The sequence below is a fragment of the Boleophthalmus pectinirostris genome, unplaced genomic scaffold (assembly GCF_026225935.1).
Source record: "Boleophthalmus pectinirostris isolate CB_2022bp ecotype Guang Dong unplaced genomic scaffold, ASM2622593v1 HiC_scaffold_17, whole genome shotgun sequence".
NCBI lineage: Eukaryota > Metazoa > Chordata > Actinopteri > Gobiiformes > Gobiidae > Boleophthalmus > Boleophthalmus pectinirostris.
Window position 1 is genome coordinate 26,134,829 of NW_026571115.1, and position 25,384 is coordinate 26,160,212.

A 25,384-nucleotide genomic window follows, 5' to 3' on the forward strand; every position below is an offset into this window, starting at 1 on the left:
CAACTACTATATCTAAAACAGGGGTGCCCACAACTTTTCAACAAGTGCGCTACTTATCGGTGAGTTTCAGCTGATGTCATTGTTATTAAAAACCCGCCTTGCATGCTGGGAAATATTTTGGTCGGAGGCAAGAAACAGGATAGCGGTCAAACACAGTGCGTAACCTCGCGTATTTATCCCCGATAATGATAAATTCCTGCTGCATTATCAGATGCACAAATAGAAGCACGGAAGAAGGAAAATGTCTTTTTCGTATTCTGAGTGAAAAGAACCGCCAACGGTAAATTAAATGGCTTTAAAACATTCGCAGAACAAACGTAGAAGATCCTAGGAAACCGTGGACTCCAACAAGTTCAACAACACATCGAGACTCTTGGAGGTTTTCATCTTTTCTGCTGTGAATGGCCCAGGAGTTTCCACCAAGTCATTGTGGATATCGCCCAAGTGAATATTTGTCCAGGTAGTTGGCGATTCTGACCAGAATTTTGGTTTGGTCCAGGCTCTGTAGGGGTTGAAAAGGGTGATTTGTCGTCCATCGATGCTTATGACCAATTTCTGGTCAAATCGTCTTGGGTCCTCTGCTGTTAGAGTGGATAAATGAACCTGGATCAATACCCTTTACGTGCTTTCTCGCTCCGTCCGTCATGTTGAATTAGTGTTTCTTGCCACCGACCAAAATAATTCCCAGCATGCAACACGCGCTTTTGTCAACAATGAAACTTCGCCTATAAAATGAGTCAAAAGTCAAAATGATGGACCTACTACAAAGCCCAGCAAACTGTCCTGCACTTGAACACTCTGCGCCTCTTTTTTGAACCCTCCCCCACAGTTTGAGAACACCTAAAAAGAACCCCATCTTAAAAAGTACTTCCACTGGCACTTTACAGAAAACTGTGAAAAAGTGAAGAAAGTGAGTAGGAGTTTTAAACCTGTTTGTCCTAACTGGAGTTACATTCTCTTACTGGTTTTGCAGTGGGATTTAGCCTCTGCACATTTACCAAACCAAACTCACATCGTGACAAATACAGATGCATTTGTGCACTTTTATTAGGCAAACTTCAGCTTCGTGTTATTGTTGTTGTTTTGGGATTTTTTCCGTTTAACATCACACTGCAGCCTGGTTAAGTTTACAAAAAATAGGCTAATGAAATTTAAGACCTTTGTGAAAAAATTAAGACTTGGACAACATAATTTAAGACTTTTTAAGGACTTTTAAGACCCCACGGCTGCCCTGATCAAGGTAAGAAAGACGAAAACGTAAAGGTGAACAACGATTAGCATTATTGAACTACTGAACAAAACTAACATTATGGTCATGAATAAAACATAAGTAACTTGTTCACTCAGACCGATTCTAAACAATTAAAATAAAAAAATCGATTGCATGAATTACATATTGGTGCAGACAGAGAGATTTGTGCAGTTTAAATGTTAGACATCTAAACTGTGAACATCTGTAGCATTTGAACTGCACAAATCTATCTATACTAATATCTGCATTATGAAATTGATTTTTAGTTTTAATTGTAAAATCAGTCTGAGTGAACAAGTTACTTATGTTTTATTCATGATCATAATGTTAGTTTTGCTCTTGAGTAGTTCATTAATGCGTCGTCGTTGTTCACCTTTACGTTTTTTGTCTTTCTTATCTTGATAGTTGTGGATAAATTCTTCATGGACAGAATATCTCCTTTGTCGACCTTGTTGGATGAAGATTTAGTGATGGGGCAGATTTATGAAGCTGATTTATGAAGCTAGTTGAAAATATGCGAGACATTTCCACAGATATTTTGCCATAGAAGATCATTAACGTAAGTGATGTTACCCTACATCATGGCACTTCCAGCCGTTGTGAAAAAAGTCTATAGCAATGGTAGAGTGGTAATGGAGTAAAAATAATAAAGTAGCACTTTTTTAATAAAGTAGCACTTTACATACATGTAAAAACAGCGGGGTCAGCCCTATGTTCCCTCAGCCCTATGTTCCTGAATTTATAAGGCTTTTCTCAAAACTAAACTCTAATTCAAGTCATTTTTATTTTTATATCACATTTAAAGGGATGAGTCATTTCATCCTAGGGTCCTTTGCACCATGACCTCTGCATTACATCTGTAGTGCTGCTGGATAGTAAGTTGGGTGTAACTGACGACCAAATTGGGAAATGGAGATAAATTTTGATGCAAATTGATGGTGAAGGAAATGAGGGAACATGGGGTCTAATTTTGGGGGGGGAAAAAAACAAAAAAACATAGAAATGAGTGAATATAGGGCTGAGGGAACATAGCCACGCTCCCCTGTACTTTCTGCTCTTTCCTCTACATTTTTGAATTGGTCTGAAAAGTAAAAGTACTTGCTGAAAAGGCTGAAGGTTTCTTTATTGGAATATGAATCTAAAATGTCATATCACAGCTAGGAAAAAACATTGATTTAGTTTCTGTTGAACACTATTCAGGACAAATCGTTATAAAAATCTGTACATTTGAAGCCTTCTTAGACCTCAAAAGCTGCGCAAAATACTTTTACTTTTACTTATTTTTTCATGTGATACTTTTACTTGAGTATTCTTTTGCTCTGGTATCTATACTTCTTGATTACTTCTTCCAGCACTGAGTAATAGGTTAGCCTTACTGCAAATACTGAAATTTCTTATTGAACTTCTACTAAATACTTGCAAATGGGATGTAATGGAAAAGTTCTGTGAAGGTGAATGATATTGGAGAGCTTCAGACTTCCCTTACTGGTAATTTATGTATCTCTGTTATGAGATTGCTATAGGCAATGGAGTGTTTCGCAAAAGAAGCTAAAATCACCTTAGCATATCCTTCAAAAACCTATTACTGGATCAATTTGACACTAGACGAGTTTTATGTTTTGGTCAATAAATGTCACAGAATAGAAACTTTATGTGTTAAAATAGCTCATTTGCATTGAAACGTTTAGGTTAGTTTAGTTAGATCGCCAAAAATAGTAAAACTTCTACTGAAAACCAAGACTCGTGTACACATTAAAACTGTATTATTTGAATTTAATGGAGAATGAATCCAGATTAATCACATAACGCCATGGTGCGCAGTCCCATTCATTTTGTTTGAAAACTAAATTGGCTTTTAAACATTTTCCATTAAAACCATCTGTCAAGCATACTTCTTTACAACAGCACAGGGAAAATGAAGAACCAGCTGTGCATTTGTCTTTGTGTTTTATAAGAAGCGACGGTACTTTCTTCCAATGTGCAATAATGGTTCTGAAAGCTGCACTGTGTAACTTGTCCTGCTTGTCTCCATGGAGATGTTATTGCTTACTCTGGAATGTTCCGTGGTATGACATTAAACATTTCCATCTAGCATTTATTCATTATGGGTGTTTCTATTGCCCCGTGATATATTGGTTTAATCTTCACTGTGGAACTTTCTAGACAAAGCAATAATATTTCCATGGAGACAAGACATTCTACGTGCCTTCAAAGTGTATTGTACCCTCAGGTAAGAATACATGTTGTTTTCTATTTGTAAATACTATTTTGTTAATATATTTTACTTATAGATTTTGATTAAAAAAAGATTACAAATGCACAATGTATTATAACAATACAGTTTTGTTAAATGTTCTGTCCCAGATTTTGGACTATTTTTGGATTAAAGTCCCTTATTACTCTATTTTCTGATCTATGCTGTAATGTTTCCTCATCAAAAACATACTTGCAGTTGTGTTTTGTTTCATTCACACATGTTTGAATAACTTTATTTTTATCTGTCCACATCTCCAGAGCTCAAAACGCTCTGTTCCACCTTATGATGTCATGTGGTAATACAGGAAGCGCTACAGTTTGTAAACTCCATACACATACACTATTTCAGACCTGGAATCTCTAATAAACAAAAGGTAAAAAGTAGCTGTTAACCTGAACACCACTGCTTTGTGACATCACAAGGTGGAACAGAGTGTTCTGAGCTCTGGGGATGTAGACAGATAAAAATAAAGGTGTGTGAATAGAGATGATATCCAAAATCTCTCGCTATGATATTATCAAGATATGCATCTCATGGTACGATATTTACTGTGATATTTTATAGAGACTGATATACTTCTAGACAGGACACTTTTTTACTTTTACAATACCATGGCAAGATTTTGGTGTGAATTATTGTCATCATAATCCCAAGAATTCAAGTAAAAAACATATTTCTTCATGTTGTCTGCGCTGACATGAATCATGGGATATGTAGTTCCTGATGTTTATAAAATGTTGCTACTATAAACCATGTATTTAAGCAAAGGAACTTGTGATTCGACGTACTGTGACGACCCACAGTATTATTACCTGGTCCCCAAAGCGTTGACCAGGTTTTGTATTCACCCTGTGTGTCTGTGTGTCTGTCCACGCGATAATTCTCTTCCATTTATGGACCGATTGTCACCAAATTTGGTACGTGGGTCAAGCCCCCGTGCCCGATGCCACAGAAAAAAGTCTGGTGACGATCCGAGGTCATTTGAGGTCACACAGGTCAATTGAAAGGTCACGCCATTATAAAGGATAGGCAATTTTGGCAATTTCTGAACCATCTGCGGGCTAAAATATTCACCCAATCATCACACAAGTTGGCACACACATAATCGGGGTATGGGCTGGGCTCCTCATAAGCTGACTTCCGTGGTGATTAACTGCCCCCACCAATGCCTTATGGGGGGCCAGGTTGCTATCTCTGATTGAGCTTGTTGTGAGACTTTTGATGATACGATGTCACGATATTTCGGTTATTGTTACATCCCTATGTGTGAATGAAACAAAACACAACTCCTGGTTTGTTTTTGATGAGGTAACAATATGACTTAAAGATCAAGAGTAAATTTTGCGTAATGTAGGACCTTTAAAAAGCAACCGCCTATATTAATCATCCTTGTAGTAGATTTTTTACACATTTCACTAATCAGATATGTACATGAGTGATTTTATACTTGTATTTACTTTGTGATAATACATTTTGATAATAAATCCTCTCCTTACATGACTCCTCTAAGCTTTGTCAAACATATCATACTCCTGAGTGTGTGTGACTGAAGGGTGATGGAGCTTAAATATCCGTGTGCTCTCAGGCGTGAAAATGGCCTAGTAAAGACCAGGAGAAGCCAGTCCCGTGTTGCCAGTTCCTCTCCTCATCCTCCATCGGGGATACTTAACCCAAATTGAACCCCAGTGTGAATCCAATTGTGCTAATGGCTCCACAGCACGATATATTCTGAAACTGGCACGCGCTGAGTAAAGTCAAGAGAATTACACACAAACATGTTTAAGAAATGTAAATAAAAACTGAATAAAAAGGTAAGCAGGTTGTTACTGTAGAGATTGTTTTATCCATTCAAATTGTTAATATTTTTAGCACAAACATGACAAAAACTACATAAAATAGAAGTCTCTGTAACCAAAAATTATTATAGGTGCTGTAGCTGTCTTAAAAATGTGGAAAAAACAAAAACAGAACTAGTTCATTTTAACAGTTTGTGACAATCCAAAATAAGGATGCACCAAAACGATGCTGGTATTGGAAATCTGTGCCGATATTCACAGTTTTTGATGATTTAAAAGTCTTTAAAAAATCTTAAATTTCATGTTCCTAAAATAAGGCCTTCGAAAGTCTTAAATTCTGTTGTCCAAGTCTTATTTTTTTCACAAAGGTCTTAAATTTCATTGGCCTATTTTTTGTAAACTCAACCAGGCTGCAGAGCAATGTTAAATGAAGGACGGGAAAAAAAAACAACAAATAAACAAACAAATAATTTTGGTATATATATATTTTTACCATACACTGTTTATATTTAAAGGAAGTGCATTATATTCATTCTCTGCCCCAGTCCACCCACTCCTTTTTCAGACCCAAGTAAAATCTGTGTGACATTTATTTTTGTTTATTATAGAAAAGAAATATTTACTTTTTGTATTATATCTATGCATTATTGTCCTAATAGTCCTAATAAACTTTCATTCATTCACAGTATCGGTTCATATCGGGGATCAGCAGCTACTTAAAGCCAAAGTATTGAAATCGGTATTGGAACAGAAAAGGCAGGGGTGCATCCCTAGTCCAAAGTTATTCCTCAGTTACCTTTTGCATTCCGAGCATCCTAATTATTCACAGCGATTACTTTATAAGCTCTTTTCATGACTTTCAGAGAGTAACTAGTATGCTAACAGTGCATTTCTTGATACTCAGACAACACAACGCTACTCAGACAGACATATTTTGACCTCAAGAGCTGCTTATATATTATATATTATGTTTTTGATCAAACACATGGGGAAAAAAATGGGTCTAGGCCCTTTAAGTAATCCGGCATTCTGTGGTTGCTTCTCGAGAGCTGAAAACGGAGCGTCCCACTCGTCTACATCACAGCCCCTGCCCCCTCCCTCCTCCCCCAAAAAGAAGTGACAGATGAGCCTTGTTGACGATTTGTTGTTTTCAATTTATTATATTTGTTCACAGCTTGACCTCTTTCTTCTTTTGGTATGTTTTTTTACAATAGCCCATTACCAGAGCGGAGAGGGAGAGATGGATGGAGTCATGGATGAAGGGAGAGAAGAGAGGGAGAGAGAGAGAGAGAGAGAGAGAGAGTGAAACTAAAGAAAGTGAAGAGGGTAAGAAGAAACAGGTGGACACAGCGCTGGGGACTTTCTTTGATTTGCCTTTAGCGTTGAACAGAACAGGCTGTACAAAAGGGATCAAATAAATGGTGGTAAGGGACTAGTTTCTATAGTGCACTACTAGCAATAGGAAAGAGCCAGGTGCATTGTGGGAGTAAGGGAGCTGGGGAGGGCCACAGGGCGTCAGGATGTTGTTAGGAGACAGTCATCTGCGATCGGGCTATTTATTCTTTCACCAGGGCAGTGAACTCTGCAAGACACAAAAAGAGGAACAAGAGTCAGGAAATGACAGCTGCTTTTTCTGTTCATGAAAAATACTACAACATTTATGATGGTGGTACTATATATAGTTCAGAGTTCAGTTGAAGTGAATTGAAGAAGTTCTGGAGTGAGTAAGCAGCCTCGTAACAATTTTCTTTGCCATACATTTCTGGAGTTTTGTTTCATTCACACGTTTAACACAGAAATCCTGCACATTTAGGCTGAGTTCTCATACAGAGAACACTTTGTGACTTCATGTGTTTGTACGGGATGTGCTCCACTGTGTTTTTAAACTCACTCAAACACCTTCACTACAATCATTTGGATAATTTCAGCTGAGGAATTTCCCAGACCAAAAGGTAAAGGTAGGTGTTAACATGAAATCACTACACTACCAATACATGACATCACAAAATGGAAAAGAGCATTTTGAGCTTTCGAGATCTAGAGTAGACTAGTGAAACAGGATTACAGGATTACTCAAACATGTGACAATGAATAACTCCAGGTTCATGCCCTGACGGAGACCATCCCTCCATGTAATAAAGAACTTTTAATATATTCAGTCGGTGCCTCGGGTTTGTACCTTGACCATTTTTACATGCTTTAGTGGCCAAACCGGCTTGTCAAAACCTGAGCCCGTCAGATCTCAGAAGCTAAGCAAGACCGGGCCTGATTAGTACTTGGATGGGAGCCCACTGGGAAAATCAGGTGCCACAGTGGAGCGCCAGTCACAAATACTGTCATTGTGTCCATAGGCAAGACACTTCACCCACATTGCCTTGTATGAATGTGGTGTGTGTGTGTGTGTGTGTGAGTGATGGTGGTGGTCAGAGGGGCAGATGGTGCAGATTGGTAGCCGCGCTTGTGTCAGTCTGCCCCAGGGCAGCTGTGGCTACAATAGTATCTTACCACCACCAAGTGTGGAGTGAATGAACAATGAATAATAAAGCATCTTTGTGACATATGTCTGTGAAAAGTGCTATATAAATAAAAACGTACTTAATTTTTTATTTTTTTTTCCAGTAAGGGCTACATTCTGTTCAGATGTCAAGTTTCAGAGCACCTGTACTTTTACTTTTAACTTTTTGTTTATGACCCAGTGAAGCGCTCTACCTCTTCTCTTCACCTCACAACTCCAGGAATGTCCAGAGAAGTAAATTTTGCATAATATAGGACCTAATACAGGAGTTTAGGTATTTCCAACTTTAAGTTTGTGACCATAACCATGCCTCACCACAGATCCATGCACCTCACACACACCTCTTCCTCTTCCTCTTTCTTCCTAAACCAGCCTTTGTACATCATTTTGTCCACCAAAGTCATCGCTTCATAAATTCCTCCGTATTCTGAGGTTGTAGTCTTTACTGTTGAACTACGCTTGAGTCACATGAGTAGCCTGACCTATGAAATTTAAGCTGAATGTCACTACAGCTTATAAACCTTCTCTTTCCTCGCTTCCTTCTCGTTGATTCCTCTCCTCGATCCTCTATTTTTCAGCTGTCAATTAAATGTGTCATATTAAGTGGTGTCCCAAAGAAAACCACGGAAGGAAGGAGTAAAGATGAGGGAGGCTTCAGGAGGCAGACATCCGATAAAAGAATCAGACTTTATAGGTTTCAGTGAGGCGTTTATATCCTCTTTCTTTTGTGTCTCCTCTGTGGGTGGGACTTTCTCACCCATTTCTTGCCAAATCGAGGAGAGGAATCAAGAAGAAGGAAGTGAAGAAGGAGAAATGAAACGCGACCTTCATATACTGATGTCTGCGTTAACCACAATACACTGTAGCTGTACCTTCCACTCCTATCTTGCCGTCCCCGTCCTTGTCAGCTGCTCTTAAAAATGCTTTGGTTTCTTTGTCTGTCAGGTCTCTACCATCTTTGGCGAAACCCTTCAAGACGAATCTAGAAGAGAAAGAACAGAAAAAAATCCAGGTTTACATATTTCATAACTTAAAGCTACACTATGTCACTTTTCTGGTCTCCAAGGAGATGTCGTTTGATATCCCAGATTCCACAGTATGACATGAAGCATATCAATCTTTTTGCAGGTGTTTTTAAAGCTCAAAAATACCTTGAAAAAAATGCGTTATTGATTTGTTACGTTCCGAGTAAAGACACAGAGACCAGGTCAAGATATCTCATAATATAAAGATACAATGTGTAGCTTCTCTGGTCTCCATGGAGATGTTGTTTGATATCCTGAAAGATTCCACAGTATGGCTATAAACTTTTCTTTCTTACATTTATACATTTACAGGTGTTTTTGTTGTTTAAAAATACATTGAAAAACACATTAACGCTGTGTTACTGTGAGCAGGGTCGCCTCTCCACAGATCTGACTAGAAACTGGGCCAAGTGGCACCACCCGCTTTTCTCAATGAAGAAGAGTGCATGATTGAAATGAAAAAATGCCATACTGTGGAGCATTCCAAGCAAAGCAGTCTAGAGGAGTAAGGACACAGAGACCAGGTTTACATATTTCATAACATAAAGGTACAATGCGTAACTTTTCTGGTCTCTATGGAGGTGTTTTTTTGCTATCAACAGTATGGCTATAAACCTATTTATCTTACACTTTTTCATTTACATTTGTTTTTAAAGCTCAAAATTCCTTGTAAAACATATTTTCTTACTGTAAGTGGGGTCACCTCTCCACAGATCTGACTAGTAACTTTTCCTCACACATGTTAGTCTACTTACTACTTACTAGTTAGTACTTTTGTGTGATTGTTGCTGTACTTTCCCTGTCCTGTAGATCAGTGGTCCCCAACCTTTTTTGCACCGTGGACCGTTTTCATGTCCGACCGGGGGCTCTTTTCGGAAGAATATTTTCATGGACCGGTGGCGTATAGGAGGACGCGCGGTGGTCCACTCAGAGGGCGCGAGAAGACGCAGGATTCGGGAACAGGCACAGTCCACGCGGCATAGGGGAGGAGATGAGGTCCACATGGTTTAATCCTGGTTAAATCCTGTTTTAGTCCTGATTTAGACCTGGTTTAGACCTGATTTAAACCTGGTTTAGTCCTGGTTTAGTCCTGGATTAGACCTGGTTTAGACTTGATTTTAGTCCTGGTTTAGTCCTGGTTTTAGTTCTGGTTTAGACCTGGTTTAGTTCTGGTTTAGACCTGGTTTAGACTTGATTTTAGTCCTGGTTTAGTCCTGGTTTTAGTTCTGGTTTAGACCTGGTTTAGACTTGATTTCAGTCCTGGTTTAGTCCTGGTTTAGTCCTGGTTTAGACCTGGTTTAGACTTGATTTCAGTCCTGGTTTAGTCCTGGTTTAGTCCTGGTTTAGTCCTGGTTTAGACCTGGTTTGACTTGATTTTAGTCCTGGTTTAGTCCTGGATTAGACCTGGTTTAGTCCTGGTTTAGACCTGGTTTAGACTTGATTTTTAGTCCTGGTTTAGTCCTGGTTTAGTCCTGGATTAGACCTGGTTTAGTCCTGGTTTAGTCCTGGTTTTAGTTCTGGTTTAGACCTGGTTTAGACTTGATTTCAGTCCTGGTTTAGTCCTGGTTTTAGTTCTGGTTTAGACCTGATTTAAACCTGGTTTAGTCCTGGTTTAGTCCTGGATTAGACCTGGTTTAGTCCTGGTTTAGACCTGGTTTAGACTTGATTTTAGTCCTGGTTTAGTCCTGGTTTTAGTTCTGGTTTAGACCTGGTTTAGACTTGATTTCAGTCCTGGTTTAGTCCTGGTTTTAGTTCTGGTTTAGACCTGGTTTAGACCTGATTTAAACCTGGTTTAGTCCTGGTTTAGTCCTGGATTAGACCTGGTTTAGTCCTGGTTTAGACCTGGTTTAGACCTGGTTTAGACTTGATTTTAGTCCTGGTTTTAGTTCTGGTTTAGACCTGGTTTAGACCTGATTTAAACCTGGTTTAGTCCTGGTTTAGACCTGGTTTAGACTTGATTTTAGTCCTGATTTAGTCCTGGTTTTAGTTCTGGTTTAGACCTGGTTTTAATTCTGGTTTAGAGACGTGGGAAACATGCCTCCTGCGCAGTCCATGTGGCATGCGCGAGACGATGTGGTCTACGTGGTGCACAGGAAGAGGCATGGTCCACGTGCCGTATGGGGGGGTTCACGTTTTTGTGGCCCGGTACCAAACGACCCACGACCCAGTACCGGTCCATGGCCCAGGGGTTGGGGACCACTGCTGTAGATGATTTCGCATAAACCTGAAGAGGGACTGAAGATGGAAATTTGCCACGTTGGCTATAATCTTTACATATTTACATTTTAAATATTCATTAATATGTGCTGTCCCTTTACAAATAAATAAATAAGAAATTAGTCTGAAGGAAGATGAACACATTTAATGCCATACTGTGGAACAATTCAGGCAAAGTATCTATAGTGCACCTTTAAATGGCCTATATTACATGATTTTCTGATCTGTTATTATGTTGTTTCCTCATCAGAAACATACTCAGAGTTGTGTTTTGTTTCATTCAAATGTTTAACACACAAATGCTGTATATTTAGGCTGAGTTCTTTTCTCAAACAGAAAACAGGATGTGCTCCACTGTGTTTTTAAACTCCATCCACCTTCAATACAATAATTTGGATAACTTCAGCCCTGGTATTCCAATCTTAACTGAACTAAAAGTAAGAGGTAACTGTTAACATGAAAACTACCACTACAGTAAATGACATCACAAGGTGGAACAGAGCATTTTGAGCTTTGGAGACGTAAACTAATAGTATAGGATTACTCAAATATGTGTGAATGAAACAAAACACAAGTCAAAGTATGTTTTTTAAGAGGTATCAGCATTCTAGCATGACTTAGAACTCAGAAACTAAGAGTCAATTTTTTTTTACATAATATAGGATTTTTAACTCATCAGTCTATGTTGTTGCTTATTTTGAAAATGACGTACTTAAGCTCCTCCTCCTCGATGAAGCCGCTGTTGTCCGCGTCCAGCACTGTGAACACCTTCTTGACGTCGTCCGCAGACTTGGACTTCAGACCGACCATCTCGAAGAACTTCTTAACGTCAAAAGACTCGGCCACTGGTCCAAAAAACAAAAAAACACAGAACACAACAAAGCGGAGACAGTGAAAAGTGGGCTTCCTCCTAAAAGTAACTCCAGTGAAAGTAGATGAGCCCTGCAGCATTGGGTTAATTGGAAGAAGACAGACTATTGTGGTGTGATTGATATGCCCTCTTTGAGAACATGTGATAGCCAGAGGAGCTGAAGAGACACTTCACAGCCTCATTCTCCGAACACTTCTTAACGTTGTGAGGAGAGCGCTCTTGAGTTATAGAAGCTGAGATTACAAACTGAGCATCCAGCCACTTCAGAGATGGGTTATGTTTTCAAAAGTCTATCATTTTCTCTGTGCATTTCTGGAAGTGCCATGACCAGGTTTAGTGGGATTTAGTTTTGAGAGCGAGTTTTGGCATCAGATCTATTTTTGTCTCATTTTATACAATGCAGTTTTTGGGGTCAGTCTATTATATGTTTATAGGACCTATATAATGCTATTTTCTGATTTATGTTATTTTGTTTGTATCACAAACAGACCTGGAGTTGTGTTTTGTTTCATTCACATGCTTAACACACATATCCTTCATATTTTATTCTTTTCTCAGACGGACTACAGGAAGGGCTCTACTCTGTTTTTAAACTCGCATACATATTCACTAGAATCATTTCATTTCAGGCCTGGAATTGCCAATCTCTACAGTTACTCAAAGGATTACTCAAACATGTCTGAATGAATCAAAACTCCAGGTATGTTTCTGATGAGCTAAGAACATTATAACTAAAATGGCTAAAAGCTCACAAGAGTCCATTTTATTTAATATAGGCCCTTTGAAGACACTGTGCCCCATTTTGTCTCATGTATTTGAGCAAAATTTGACTTGTCCAAGTACAGATATTTTATTATATTATTGTATGTTGTGGGGAAGCTAGCCAATGTGGTCAGAGTAGGAAGCACACTAAAACAAAAAAAGAGAAAAAAAAGACAAACATTTATTTTAAATCAGACTTCCATTGTAGTGTAAAGTACAAATTAAAATTAAACCAAAAGCAACAACAACCTTCACCCATCTGCACAGAAGTCTCTCCTAATGGACATCATCTGCTTGCTTCTCCCTGCGTTTAATTATCCTTCTGAATCGGTTTTCTGAGGAAGTCGGCACGCATGACACGCCCCTTTTCCTAGGATGGCGCAACTCGGACCTCAGTGGTGGAAAAAGTTTGCCACATACTTTCTGCATCTAATTTGAAAAATGTGTTATTGTCTGTTGTGTGTTAGCATGTTAGTTGTTATTGGCTTTATCATCACCTCAAAACTCTGCACTCGTCTCCCTGAGCTGTAGCTTATTGTGGTGATTAATTAAGATGCTTGGAATGCATAAGGTAAGTGAGGAATAACTTTGGACCACTGCAATCTAGTTCTGTTTTTCACATTTTAATACGTTTTTAAATGAAGCACAGCGCTGTTCTTTTTTATCAACATCATCTCATGAACACAATGTGAACACAAAAATACACTTTGTTGTGCACATTGTTCAGATCAGCTTGTGTTTAGACAGAGGAGCAAATTCGACTTTTGTGGGCACCAGAAGAGCAATGGTTCAGCACCACAGATCGATTTGTCTCCACAAGGAGCTAAACAACCTTATCTAACATCCAGTTTTACATTCACAGTGTCTTCCATGTCTCATTTAGAATTTCACATAAACAGAAAAAGTCAAAGTTTTACCTGCAAATGCGTCTAGAGCCTTCTTGATGTCGTCACAGTTGAGGATGCCGCTCATTGCCATTTTAGCTGCAGGAGACAAGAGACAAGGGGACAGAAGGGAAAGAGAGAGGGACAGACAAGGACAGAAGAGGACAGAGAGGAGGACAGATGAGGATAGAGAGTGGGATAGACAAGGACAGAAGAGGACAGAGAGGGGGAGGGAAAAGGACAGAAGAGGGCAGAAGAGGACAGAGGGAGACAGAAAAGAAGACAAAAGGGACAGTGTTAAAACCAAGGCAGGACCAGAGCACACAGTCACTTTACACTCCAAACACTTCAGAGATGAACCACACGAGGAGCTGCTGAGTGACAGAGTGAGTTACAGAGACTGTCCAGGGCAAACCAGAGAAGAACACAGATGTGCCTTGAGTAAAAACAAGCACAGTGATGGAACAATCGATTTCAAAAGTAAAACACAGGAGCAGAAGTAAGTAAAAGTAAGTGAGCTTTAAACCCTGTTATAATGTTGTTACCTAATCAAAAACAGACCTGGAGTTGTGTTGTTTCATTCACACAAGTTTAAGTAATCTTTTATTATTAGTCTGTCCTTATCACCAAAGCACAAAATGCTCTGCTCCACTTTGTGATGTCATGCAGTGGTAGTTTTACAGTGAACACCAACCTTTTACCTTTAATTCAATATAGACGGGCAGTTCCAGGGCTGAAATTATCCACATGATTCTAGTGGAATTTAAAAAAACACAATGGAGCACTTCCTGTATTACCACATGACATCACAAGGTGGAACAGAGTGTTTTCTGTTTGAGAGAAGAACTTAGCCTTAGTATGGAGGATCTGTGTGTTTAACATGTGTGAAAGAAACACTAAACACTAACTAAACTAATATTTAACTAATATTTTTGATGATGAGACAACAGAAAACGGTGTATTATAGGCCATTCAAATGAAGTGAAAAAATACCCAAAACCTTTACTGAAAAAGCACTACAGTGTCGACGACGATGCCAAGGTTACAATACTCTGAAGTGAATCTAATATCTTTAGGGCCATAGAAATCAGTTTGGACTCACCCCAGCACTTAACTGTGTTTTATGTATTTATTGGAGGTCGCTTCCCCTTGACTTTGACTAACGCTCTCCTCTATCCATTTTCCTTTTGAATAAACACAATGGCAGAGACAAGTGTCCAGGCGCAGTGCAGATGACAAACAAAGTGAGATTTAAGAAGACACGGTGCACTGTGGTCTGCTTTGTTTGATGAGAACTGAAAAACAAGCGATACCTAAAGCTGCACTGTGTAACTTTTCTGATGAAGCGTCTGCCACCTGCTTTTTCACCATGGAGATGTTATATCTATCATCATGGAGATCAAACCAGACCAAGTTACAGGTCAGTTCTGTTAAGAGGCACAGTCAGAATGCCTGTCTAGATATTTGAGCTGTAAAACCACCTGTAAATTGAGTAAATGTAAAGTAGATCTTTTTAATGTCATAAAGTGGAACATTTGAAGCAGAGCAGTGACATATCCACAGAAACAAGCAGGTGACGTACCCCCAACCGAAAAGTTACATAGTGCACCTTTAATTTAGAGAGGGGCAAAAATCTATGGGTGAGTTATTGCCGTGTGGTCTCTGACAGCGACATGACGGTCACTTCAAAAAGCAGACTTTATGTAAGAGTTTGTAATGTGAGTGAGGCAAGGGGCAAATGGAGAAAGTCTGTCAGAGCAGAGTCTCTAGGCTCTAGGCGGAAGATGTGCTCCTATTACACAGAGGGAGCCGACGTTGCAATGTATGTCATGGGAAACAAGTAGAAGTAATTCAACTATTTGATATTGCAGCTAAAACATATCTGTTAGTTGAAATGCATTAAATGATCAGAAGTAGCTTAGTAAAGAAGTACCAGCTTGTAACAAATAATGATTCTGTGAGTAATTCTGAAGCTCATAAAAAATGTAATCATCTTAGAAGTATAGACAGTCCGTAATATCGATTGGCGGCCAATATTTACACTTTTGAGCATATCTGCTACTGGCCTTAAATCTCCAGCAGAGGCTGATATTTTGTTTGAGTTGATCTGTTGTCTTAAGAATATGGATTTTGAGTTTTGAACATTTTAGAGATAACAGCACAAAATGTGACTAAACTGCTCTTTTAAAGGTTTGTGGTAAAAAAAAAAAAAAAGGACTGTGAGTAACTTTGCAATAAATTTAAAACACAAAATTTGGGGAGAATAAACCAAATCTGCCCAAAATATCGACCTAAATATATCAGCCATCGGCAGAGGCGGCGCTATAATTAGGCAAAAGTAGGTGGCTCAGAGCAATTTACTTTTTTCTCAATATGACATTAAATGAGAGTAATTTACTTTAACAATAACAATAACAATAATCATGAGAAAAGAATAATAATCATTTGTAATGGATGTAAAGAAAAATGCAATTGTAATAGCAAAAAAATACAACTACTTCCAGTGCTGGTTATCTAGTACGTGACCGAACTAATAAAACTGTGTCCATAATTCACATAAATAGAGATGTGCATGTCTCAAGAACAATGGGGAAAACAGACAATAAATATATTCAAAACAAAACAAAAAGATGGTGCATTATAATGAGGGCTGCAAACTCAAATTCGCCTAGGGCCCCCAAATTGCTAATTCCAACACTGGACATCAGTTGCTCTGGATTTGGAAAAAGTGGAATATGTAGATGGATCCATTACAAATTAACCTCTTCTGCTGCTTTTGTTATGTCTGTCTGACGTTTCATATTTTTTATCCAGGCTTGGGGCTAGCACCGTGTGAACAAAGCAAATGGCTGCATGGACCCCTGACCTCCCACTGCTAAGAAAAACAAGTTCACCAACATTGAACTGTACTCTAGGTACTGTACCTCTAAAATAAATGTGAAAATGTACAGTTGTGGTTCAAACTCACATCAAAACTAAACTAAACTAGGATTACTAATTGATACTAAAAGTGGTATTGAAACTAGATACTCATTTGAGCAAGTATCAGTACTAAAATTAACAGTCACAGGGCAGAAATGAACCTTTCCTGAAAAGCTTTAGAGTGATTTCGAGATGATCAGAACAAGTATAAGAGCACACAGACTAGTACACGCCCATGGAAACTACCTGGACCACTGGGGGATTACACAGATATAAAACCACATGGGAATATAAACGAAAGTATGAAATCAAGTTTGGAATTCTAATATCATGAAAACACTATAATAGGGACTCATGTAAAGTGTATAAAGTGTGTATAGAACTCTCCAGAGCACATAGTGATGGTGCAGTTTGTATTTTGCTGAGCTGGTCAGGTCTGAGCTGCCCTTCAGACTGTGGGAAAGACTTATGCTGCATCATTCTCAAGGACACTCACTGTTTATGTCTGTATTACATAACAGCTGCTAGTGTCCAAAAACTCTCTCACCTAAGCATATCATAATGGAGTAATCACTGAAACAAAATAATGACTTACAATAATGTGAATACAAATAAAATGTAAATACAGTTCCCTATAAACTGAAGTCACCTTGTAGTCAGCAAAGGCCTTATGTGCTGTGCAAGTCTGACTACTAACTACACTTAAAGGTCCTGGAGGATAATCTGATATATGCTAAAAGCAGCTCTTGAGGTCAAAATAAACCCAAAGCATGTATCTAATTATAAAACATTGTACTGTCTGATAATTAGGAAGTGTGAGTTAGTGTGGTAGTTGATGATATCTTTACCGTCAGTTGTGAAAAGCCCATTACTGTGACTTCCGTATTTTTCGGATTATAAAGGCGTACTTAAAATCCTTTAATTTTCTCCAAAATCGACAGTGCGCTTTATAATCCGATGCCTTATGTCTTAATTCTTGTTGTGCTGACTGACCACAAACTGATTTTATGTGGTACACGGCTCTCAAAAATCTGTCAAAATGTTTTAGTATGACTTTGGTAAGATACAAAACCGCACCGCTTGATGGATTGTTGAAGCATTACAGCTACCGTAGTCAGGAGCCTCGCGGAGTAAGTTCAACAGAAGCTGAACCGCATCAGCGCACAAGGAGCGAGCTGTTTTTTCAGCGCTTGTAGTTTATGCAAATTAGCCATGTGGTTTTAAGTTTTGTTTCTGTAAAATGTAAACAAATCTGTGCAAAGCTGCATTAAACACATTATAACTCCTCCTCGTAGGAAATAAAAATCCAAATTTAAATTATCCACCCACATTCACATTCATAATACACAGTCACCAAGACAGGGAGGCAACACCGGGTGATTTACACCACAATCTTCCAATGGATTGGGGATGTCTGGGCTAAGGATCAGTCCCAAGTGTCGTCTGTTTGTCTCGCTTAATGCGCCTTATAATCCAGTGCAATTTATGTATGAAAATAGATGAGAGAATTCAACATTATTGATATTGCGCCTTATAATCTGGTGCGCTTTATAGTCCAAAACAATACAGTAATAAGGATGTTTGGAATGCTTAGGTAAGTGAGGAATAACTTTGGACCACTTCAAACCATTTAAAATGCCAGCTCATTTTAAATAGTTCACAGTGGTTTCTGTTTTTCATGTTCTTAAAACAGTAAAAATCAGGTACAGGGCTTTCAAGTGATCTATAAAATAAGTACATCTCTATATTTGTGTATTACTTCCTATATATATAACCCCCAAATTACGATATGTCTCTTGGTTATTCTACTACTGCTTCTATTAAGAGTTTGCAGAATCCACAGTTGCCCAGAGTTGCCTTGAAACTCTGTATAATAGCTAGAATGTGGCAAAAAAAAAAGTTTTATTTCTTATTTAATCAAACTTCAGGGTTTCCAACTTGACAAACTGGATTAGCACAGTTGATGTGGATACTTTAAGACCGTAACAGTCTGTCCTGATGTACTAGACCTGCGACCTCTTTGTGTTTGTACTTCACTAAAACAGTCCAGCACACACAGATCAATACTGACATACACTTAACTCATGTGACCCCACTCACAATCTTTTAATATTCTCCAGCTCACGACCTTTAGCACAAAGATGTCTGCAGGGTTAAAAGACAGTTCAGAGACGTGGAATGAGGAGGATTAGATGGATTTGAGCTGATATCAAACGCCAACTGTGCTGTATGAAGCAGCCAGGCGACTTTGTTCATCAGTACAACAGCATTAAATTCTGTTCTGCCCTCCATGTGTGTCTACCACAACCGGGCTTTTTCAGGTGAATGTCACAGTTATTTATTCAAGCCGCACACCTCTTCTTGTAACTTAGATGTCGAGGGATTTGTTTTGTTCAGAACTGCTGTTCCAATGCCATGTGTTTAATGTAATGTTTTATGGGAGCTGGTGTTTAATACTAAAGAGTCTGTGTCCCCAGGCTACGAGAAGGTCACATTCACAACTTGTGCTGTAGTCGAGTTACACAATAATTCCCAACATTTATAGACTTGTTTTTCATAATACCTGCAAATTTGTAATGCTAATTTTTGGACTGAAAGTGCAATGATCATAATTTGCAAAAACAATTATTAGTCACTGACAAACATTCATTTTGGTTTGCTTACAGCGTTACATAGTTGTCGTACTACAAATTACATACTAGGGATGCACCGATATGATACTGGCATCAGATATTGAAAATTTTGGTGGTTTGGATTAGCGAGGCTGGTGCCACCTACTGCCTCCACTCAGTTTCTTTTCTCTCCAGCGACTAGGTCAGGAATCGGAATACACTAGACGGTTTGCAAGAACCCCGGAAGTGCAAGTCCGGGCATACTTTCTCTGCAACGATTTCCGAGATCGAGGATTTAAAGCCGGAACAAAGAGAATGTTTGGTGAATTTTATCAAGGGGAAAGATGTTATTGCCCTTCTTCCGACGGGATTTGGGAAAAGCTTAATATACCAGTATATACCAAAATACCATTACATACGTCACGACCAAATAGCAACGACTGGTTAAATAAAAAAATACCTGCCTACTATCAAGCAAATGAATCCTAATGCTGCGAGGTCAGGTGATGAATCAGGCTAGGTTCGGATATATTGGTTCCAAGATATTGGTTCAGCTGATAAATACAAATTGGTGTAATAAAATGATTTACTAGCCCAAAATCTCTCATAAAATTAAACATATATTTTCATAAAGCTTTTCTGTAATTACTTTAAATGATAAATAACAGTTATAAAACACATTTGGATTATTATTTTACCATACACTGTTTGTGTATCAGTTGATATTGTTTATCAGCAAATACTTAAAGTAAATTTATCGACGGTGGAACAGAGAAAGATGGACTGATCATTCGTGCTACACACTACATGTAATTAGACCACAGGTACATCCTGAACAGAGCAGCTGTGGGGCTGTGTTTTACAAACATTGTTCATTCTTTCCCACATCAACTCACAAAGGTTAATATTGATCATTTGACAGTCCAATGATGTTCATTTGGTCTTCCGATAATTAACTTTGATGGATTCTTTTTTCAGATCAAGGTTAATTTGTTTTCATACCTGATTGTTTTGACTGCTCACTAGCAGAACTGAACACAAATATATTATCATTTCAGAACTTGTACATGCTAAATACAAATTACAGTTCCATAAAACAATATCTGAACATAGCCAAGGTCTCTGTCCAAGTTATAATACAATACATAAATAATAAGTAGGCTATGATGTAATTTCACGTCACATTTTTATATCCTCAGACCTTGTTGCTTCCATCTTGTTATCTTCACATCTCCAGTGTTTCAGTGGCAGTGACAGACCACAAAGCACTCGATCCCCCCCCCTCCCCTCCCCTCCCCCGGTCCCATTCATCTGTGCTCTGTGCAAACCACTGAGGGCTGAGATAACCTTGAGGTGCACTGTATTAATTGCATCTGTCTTGGGCTGTGTGGGCTTCCCTGTGGAGAAATGTCATCCTCCTAGAGCACTAGGGGCACACAACAAAGTAAAAGTAGTAAAGTACTGTACTTAAAAGTAAAATTAAATACATAAATAGTATAAGCTAATTTTTTAGGTATCTGTACTTCACTTAAGTACATTTTAATGTGGATATGTTTTACTTTTACTTCACTACATTTGAGAGAAGGTATTTGTGCTTTGTACTCCTCTACATTTTTTAAAGGTCTGAAAAGTAAAAGTTTTTTTTTATTGTTTGAGAATTGCAGAAAAGGCTGAGGGTTTATTTTTAACACGTTCATAATTTGAGCAAACTGAACAAAATTCAGCACAAATCTGTATCAAAATCACTACATTTGAAGCTTTATTACATCTCAAAATCTGTGTGAAATAATTTTAGTTTTTACTCTTTAAGTACATTTTTGCACTGGTACTTTAATACTTTTACTTAAGTAGATTTTTCCTATGATACTTTTAATTTTACTTGAGTATTTTATTTGCTCCGGTATCTGTGTTTACTTAAACCTACACTATGTAACTTTTCCTGTTAGAGTTCAAATTAAAGTTATCCATCTTCCATATATTAGATTACTGTGAGCGGGGTCACCTCTCTGCAGATCTGACCTGTAACTTGGCCTATTGGCATCACCTACTTGTTTTTGACAGATAGCTAAGTTTAATGCCATACGGTGGGACATTTAAATCCTATAATGTTTCCATGGAGAAAAGATGGTTGTGGACCCTCCTTCAGAAGAGTTACACAGTGCATCTTTAAGTAACAAAGCTGAGTACTTCTTCTTCTGCTTCTGTCCTGGAGTCTCCTGCTTCTCTGGGAAACCAAATCACAGACGAGCAGCCAGGCCCAACTCTGCAACAGCTGTCAGTGTGTGAGTAAGACCATCCAAGCACAATAGTCTGTGCCAAAGATGATAAACAAGTAGGAACAAGGCTTAGTGAAGAAACCTGAGCTCGCTGTGTGCTCTTTGGAGTGTTGGTAAAGGACAATGTGAAGACGAGATGCAAATATAAAAACAGTCCAGTCTGCAGAATGTGTGTCCTCCAGGCAGCTAGCGTTACATGCTGTTTGTGGGCTGAGATCGAAGCGCTGGAGACAACACGGCGTTTTGCACGGAGGGGCTGAATATACTGAAGAGTCGTCGTGTGGTGTTGGGTGCCTGACTGTAATAACGCAGAAGTTTTGGTAAGAGTGTTAAAGGGTAGCCAGGGTGGCGCCACCTAGTGCCTCCACTCAATTTCATTTCTCTCCAGCGACTAGGTCAGGAATTGGAATACACTAGATGGTTCGCAAAAACCCTGGAAGTGTGAGTCTGGGCACCAGCCAATCAGCAAAGAGCCATACATTTTGTGTTGGCAACAATTCCCGAGATCGAGGATTTAAAGCCGGAACAAAGAGAATATTTGGCGAAATTTATCAAGAGGAAAGACGATATTGCCCTTCTTCCTACGGGATTTGGGAAAAGCTTAATATACCAGTTAGACCCGTTAGCGGCGCATTGCATACGTCATGGCCAAATAGCAGCAATTGGTTAAATAAAAAAAGTACCCGCCTACCGTCGAGTGAACGAATTCTAACGCTGCGAGGTCAGACGGTTTCTACGAAAGTGAATCCGGCTGATCAATCAGGTTAGTTAAAGGGTCCATATTCTAAAAGGGTTCCATGTTCTAATAATTCCTCATCAAAAACAAACAAGCTGGAGTTTTGCTTTGTTTCTTTCACACATCTAACAAACTAACCCTGCATGCTTAAGATGAGTTCTTCTCTCAAACAGAAAACGCTTTGCCTTGTGTTAACTCAGGAAGTGCTCCACCGTGTTTTTAAAATCCATACACCTTCACTAGAATCATTTGGAGAGACCAGTGCGGAGTTCTTCAATGACACTAAAGCTAACAACAACTACCAACTAAGGGAAACAGTGGCTCAGTAGTTAGAGCAGTGGGTCCCCAAACCTGAAGTTTGGACCAAACCAAGTTCTATCATTGTGTCCTTAAGCAAGACACTTCACCCTTGTATAAAAGTGATATGTACTTTGAATGATTGGTGGTAGTCAGAGGGACAGATGGTGCCGATTGGCAGCTTCACCTAAGTCAATCTGCCCCAGGAAATAATGAATAATGACCACAGTTTAGTGCTTTGAGTGTGTAAATTATTATGATTATGATATGTTATTATTAAGCAATATAAACTAAAGAATATGTGACTATTGAACATTTACTTCTGAACCAAAAACCAAAAAGTGGACATTTCATCTGCACCAATGCGACAGCTGCTACGTCTGCTTCTAAATGAGCTTCACAATCTCCACAATCCGCTCTCCATTTCAACAAACGCCCATAAGACAAGCAGCAAAAACAAATGTTCAGCTTGTAATCCAATCATTTTCATAAGCATCTGAAAACAAAACAATCTATTCCAATTGATTTGAGCTCTGTGTTTACCTAGCTGTCATTCCTTTGCGCCAAAAGAGCAAACCACAAATGTATGCAAAGTCACCCTCTCCTCCCCCAAAGCCCCGTTCCCTATCTAAATTACCAGCCATCTCCTGTGTTCATCTTCTAAAGAGAAAGAGAAACTCCGCGAGCGTATGTAGGCAATTATCTTTTCCGTGTGTGTTACACTGTGTATTGATTGAGCAGAGATAGGGTGAGTGAGGAGGGACAATGGAACAGTTGGAGAATACACAGACATGCAGCCACACACCAGGAGGCGATAAGAGGGGCAATCGTTCGGGACATTATCGCTGCACCAGCCCCAATCCTATAACAGGACAAGACTCTTAAACATCTGTTGGTAGAGAAGAACTTCAGTACAGACAGAGAAAAGACATGCTGTGAGGTAGAATAGTCTTTGGGGGACCAGAGTTTTTGGAAGAGTATTCTGGGTGGAAAAATATGCAGCATTAGTATTCAGTGATAGAAAACTGGAAAAGTGGAACAAAACACTAAATCCACTTCTTTTTGCTACTTAACTGTGCACAGATGTGTATGTGTTTTAATAGCATTCACTAATCCTAATCATTTTTTGGTCAATTTTAGTGCAAACAAGGTAAATTTGCAGCTTTCTAGTAAAAAAAAAAGCCTAAATCTTAAGTCTGTGCTGCCTCCAGTGATCTTTGCAATTTCCAGTAGTTCAAGACGGCCCAGATTACAGCCAGGTATTTCTGATTACAAATGTCTGGCTGCAGGGGCAGAGTTTGAAGAGTGGATACTTGTTAGTAACCTGACTCACACCAGACTGATATGTGTGTCACTCTGAATTGAGTTCTACACATCATCAGTCTGGGATGGCTCTTGCTAAATGTGGAAGTGACGAATATTTGAATCTGATTGGTCAAAGTGTCACAACAGTGGAACAAGACATAAAATCAAACTTTTGTTATATCCAGTTGAGAGAAAAGCACAGACATCTTCCCTCTCCACAAATGCACAAAGATCTTATCTTCTGAATGATTTTCACAAATTAAAATCATCTGTATAATCCCTAAAATAAGATGAAGTACGCCTGTCACCATCATCATGTTTGTTTTGGTTGTCTTGGGTGATTCACCCAAAAGTGGAAGTGACGAATATTTGAATCTGATTGGTCAAAGCATCGCAACAGCCAAACAAGACGTAAAATCCAACTTTTTTTATATCCAGTTGAGAGAAAAGCACAGACATCTTCCCTCTCCACAAATGCACATAGATCTTACCTTCTGAATGATTTTCACAAATTAAAATAATCTGTATTATCCCTAAAATAAAATGAAGTATGCCTGTCACCATCATCATGTTTGTTTTGGTTGTCTAGGGTGATTCACCTTTCGTACAAACCTCAATGTGACCATTTGGCGGGTCTATTGCACCAGCGGGGGTGTGCCTTGACGGATTCTGGTAAGTATGTGAACTCACAAACCTTTCCTCAAACTCCCAGACTTGCCCTTCCTCCCACCTCACTCTCCTCTTTAATCCTCCAGGTACTGCCCAGTTTATCAGCTCTATTTGAAATACAGTTGTGGGTAGAGTTTAGGTGTTTAGTCCCACTTTAAGAATTTAGCAGAACTCATGCCTCACAGCCAGAAGGTTGCAGGTTTCATTCCCAGCTGTGCAGAGTTGTGCGCATCTCAGAGGGAGATACAGTACTATTACCATTGTATTTTCCAGTGGCGTAGCGTAGTTGCGGAAGGCCCAGGTGCAAGTCCAGCGCTGAGCCCCCCCTCCTGGGTCTAAAAAAAGTGGACCTCTATCGGGCCCCCAAAGTGCCGTGAGCTCTGGGGTGTGTTGCTTCAGCTGCACCGCCGAATGCTACACCCCTGGTATTTCCATTGAGGAGGCCACAGTAAATCATTGTTCTCCTAATGTGCCATGATGTTTTTAAGTGAAGCGTTCAGAAGGAGTGAGCGAGCGTTGCTTGACTTACGATGTGTGAAAGAAAAGGCGTCCTCCCTATGTTGTTATTTATTGAGATACAAACTGCTGACTTTGACATGACTTTTTAAGTGCCCAACTCCATCAATCAGTTTCAAACATATTTAAAGCTGCACTACGCAACTTTTCTGGTGGAGGGCCCGCTACCTGCTTGTCTTCAGAGATGTTATTGCTCTCCCTGGAATGAAAAGCATTTAGTATTTGCTCATTATGGATGTTTCTTTTGCTCAGTAATTCCTTCTGTGAATAGAGGCGACTCTCCACAGATCTGAGTTGTAACGTAGCGTAGTGCTGTGACCTGCTTGTCTCTCTTGTGATAGATTGGTATATCTGTACTGTGGAACATTATAGGCAAAGCAATAACATTTCCATGGAAACAAGCAGACCTCTGTGCCACTTTAAGTAACCTAATATCATCACTATTTAATACAGAAAAACAAAACCACATTTA

At 39.0% G+C, this 25,384-nt stretch overlaps 1 protein-coding gene and 1 pseudogene across 3 annotated transcripts in view; one reads left to right on the forward strand and one right to left on the reverse strand.

Annotated features, from left to right (window-relative positions):
• Nucleotides 1-6,466: 6,466 nt before the first annotated feature.
• The window catches only part of pvalb6 (parvalbumin 6), a 106,113-nt gene continuing 87,195 nt past the window's right edge, over nucleotides 6,467-25,384 (reverse strand). For all 3 annotated transcript variants that reach the window (XM_020927160.2, XM_055152398.1, XM_055152397.1), the window contains 4 exons: nucleotides 13,613-13,678; nucleotides 11,775-11,907; nucleotides 8,693-8,802; nucleotides 6,467-6,887 (listed from right to left, as the gene is read on the reverse strand). In XM_020927160.2, the coding sequence (XP_020782819.2) occupies nucleotides 6,862-6,887; nucleotides 8,693-8,802; nucleotides 11,775-11,907; nucleotides 13,613-13,678 (335 nt within the window). In that variant the 3' untranslated portion in view covers nucleotides 6,467-6,861. The remainder of the gene's footprint in view (nucleotides 6,888-8,692; nucleotides 8,803-11,774; nucleotides 11,908-13,612; nucleotides 13,679-25,384) is intronic.
• On the forward strand, nucleotides 7,504-7,621 carry LOC129408771 (5S ribosomal RNA; annotated as a pseudogene).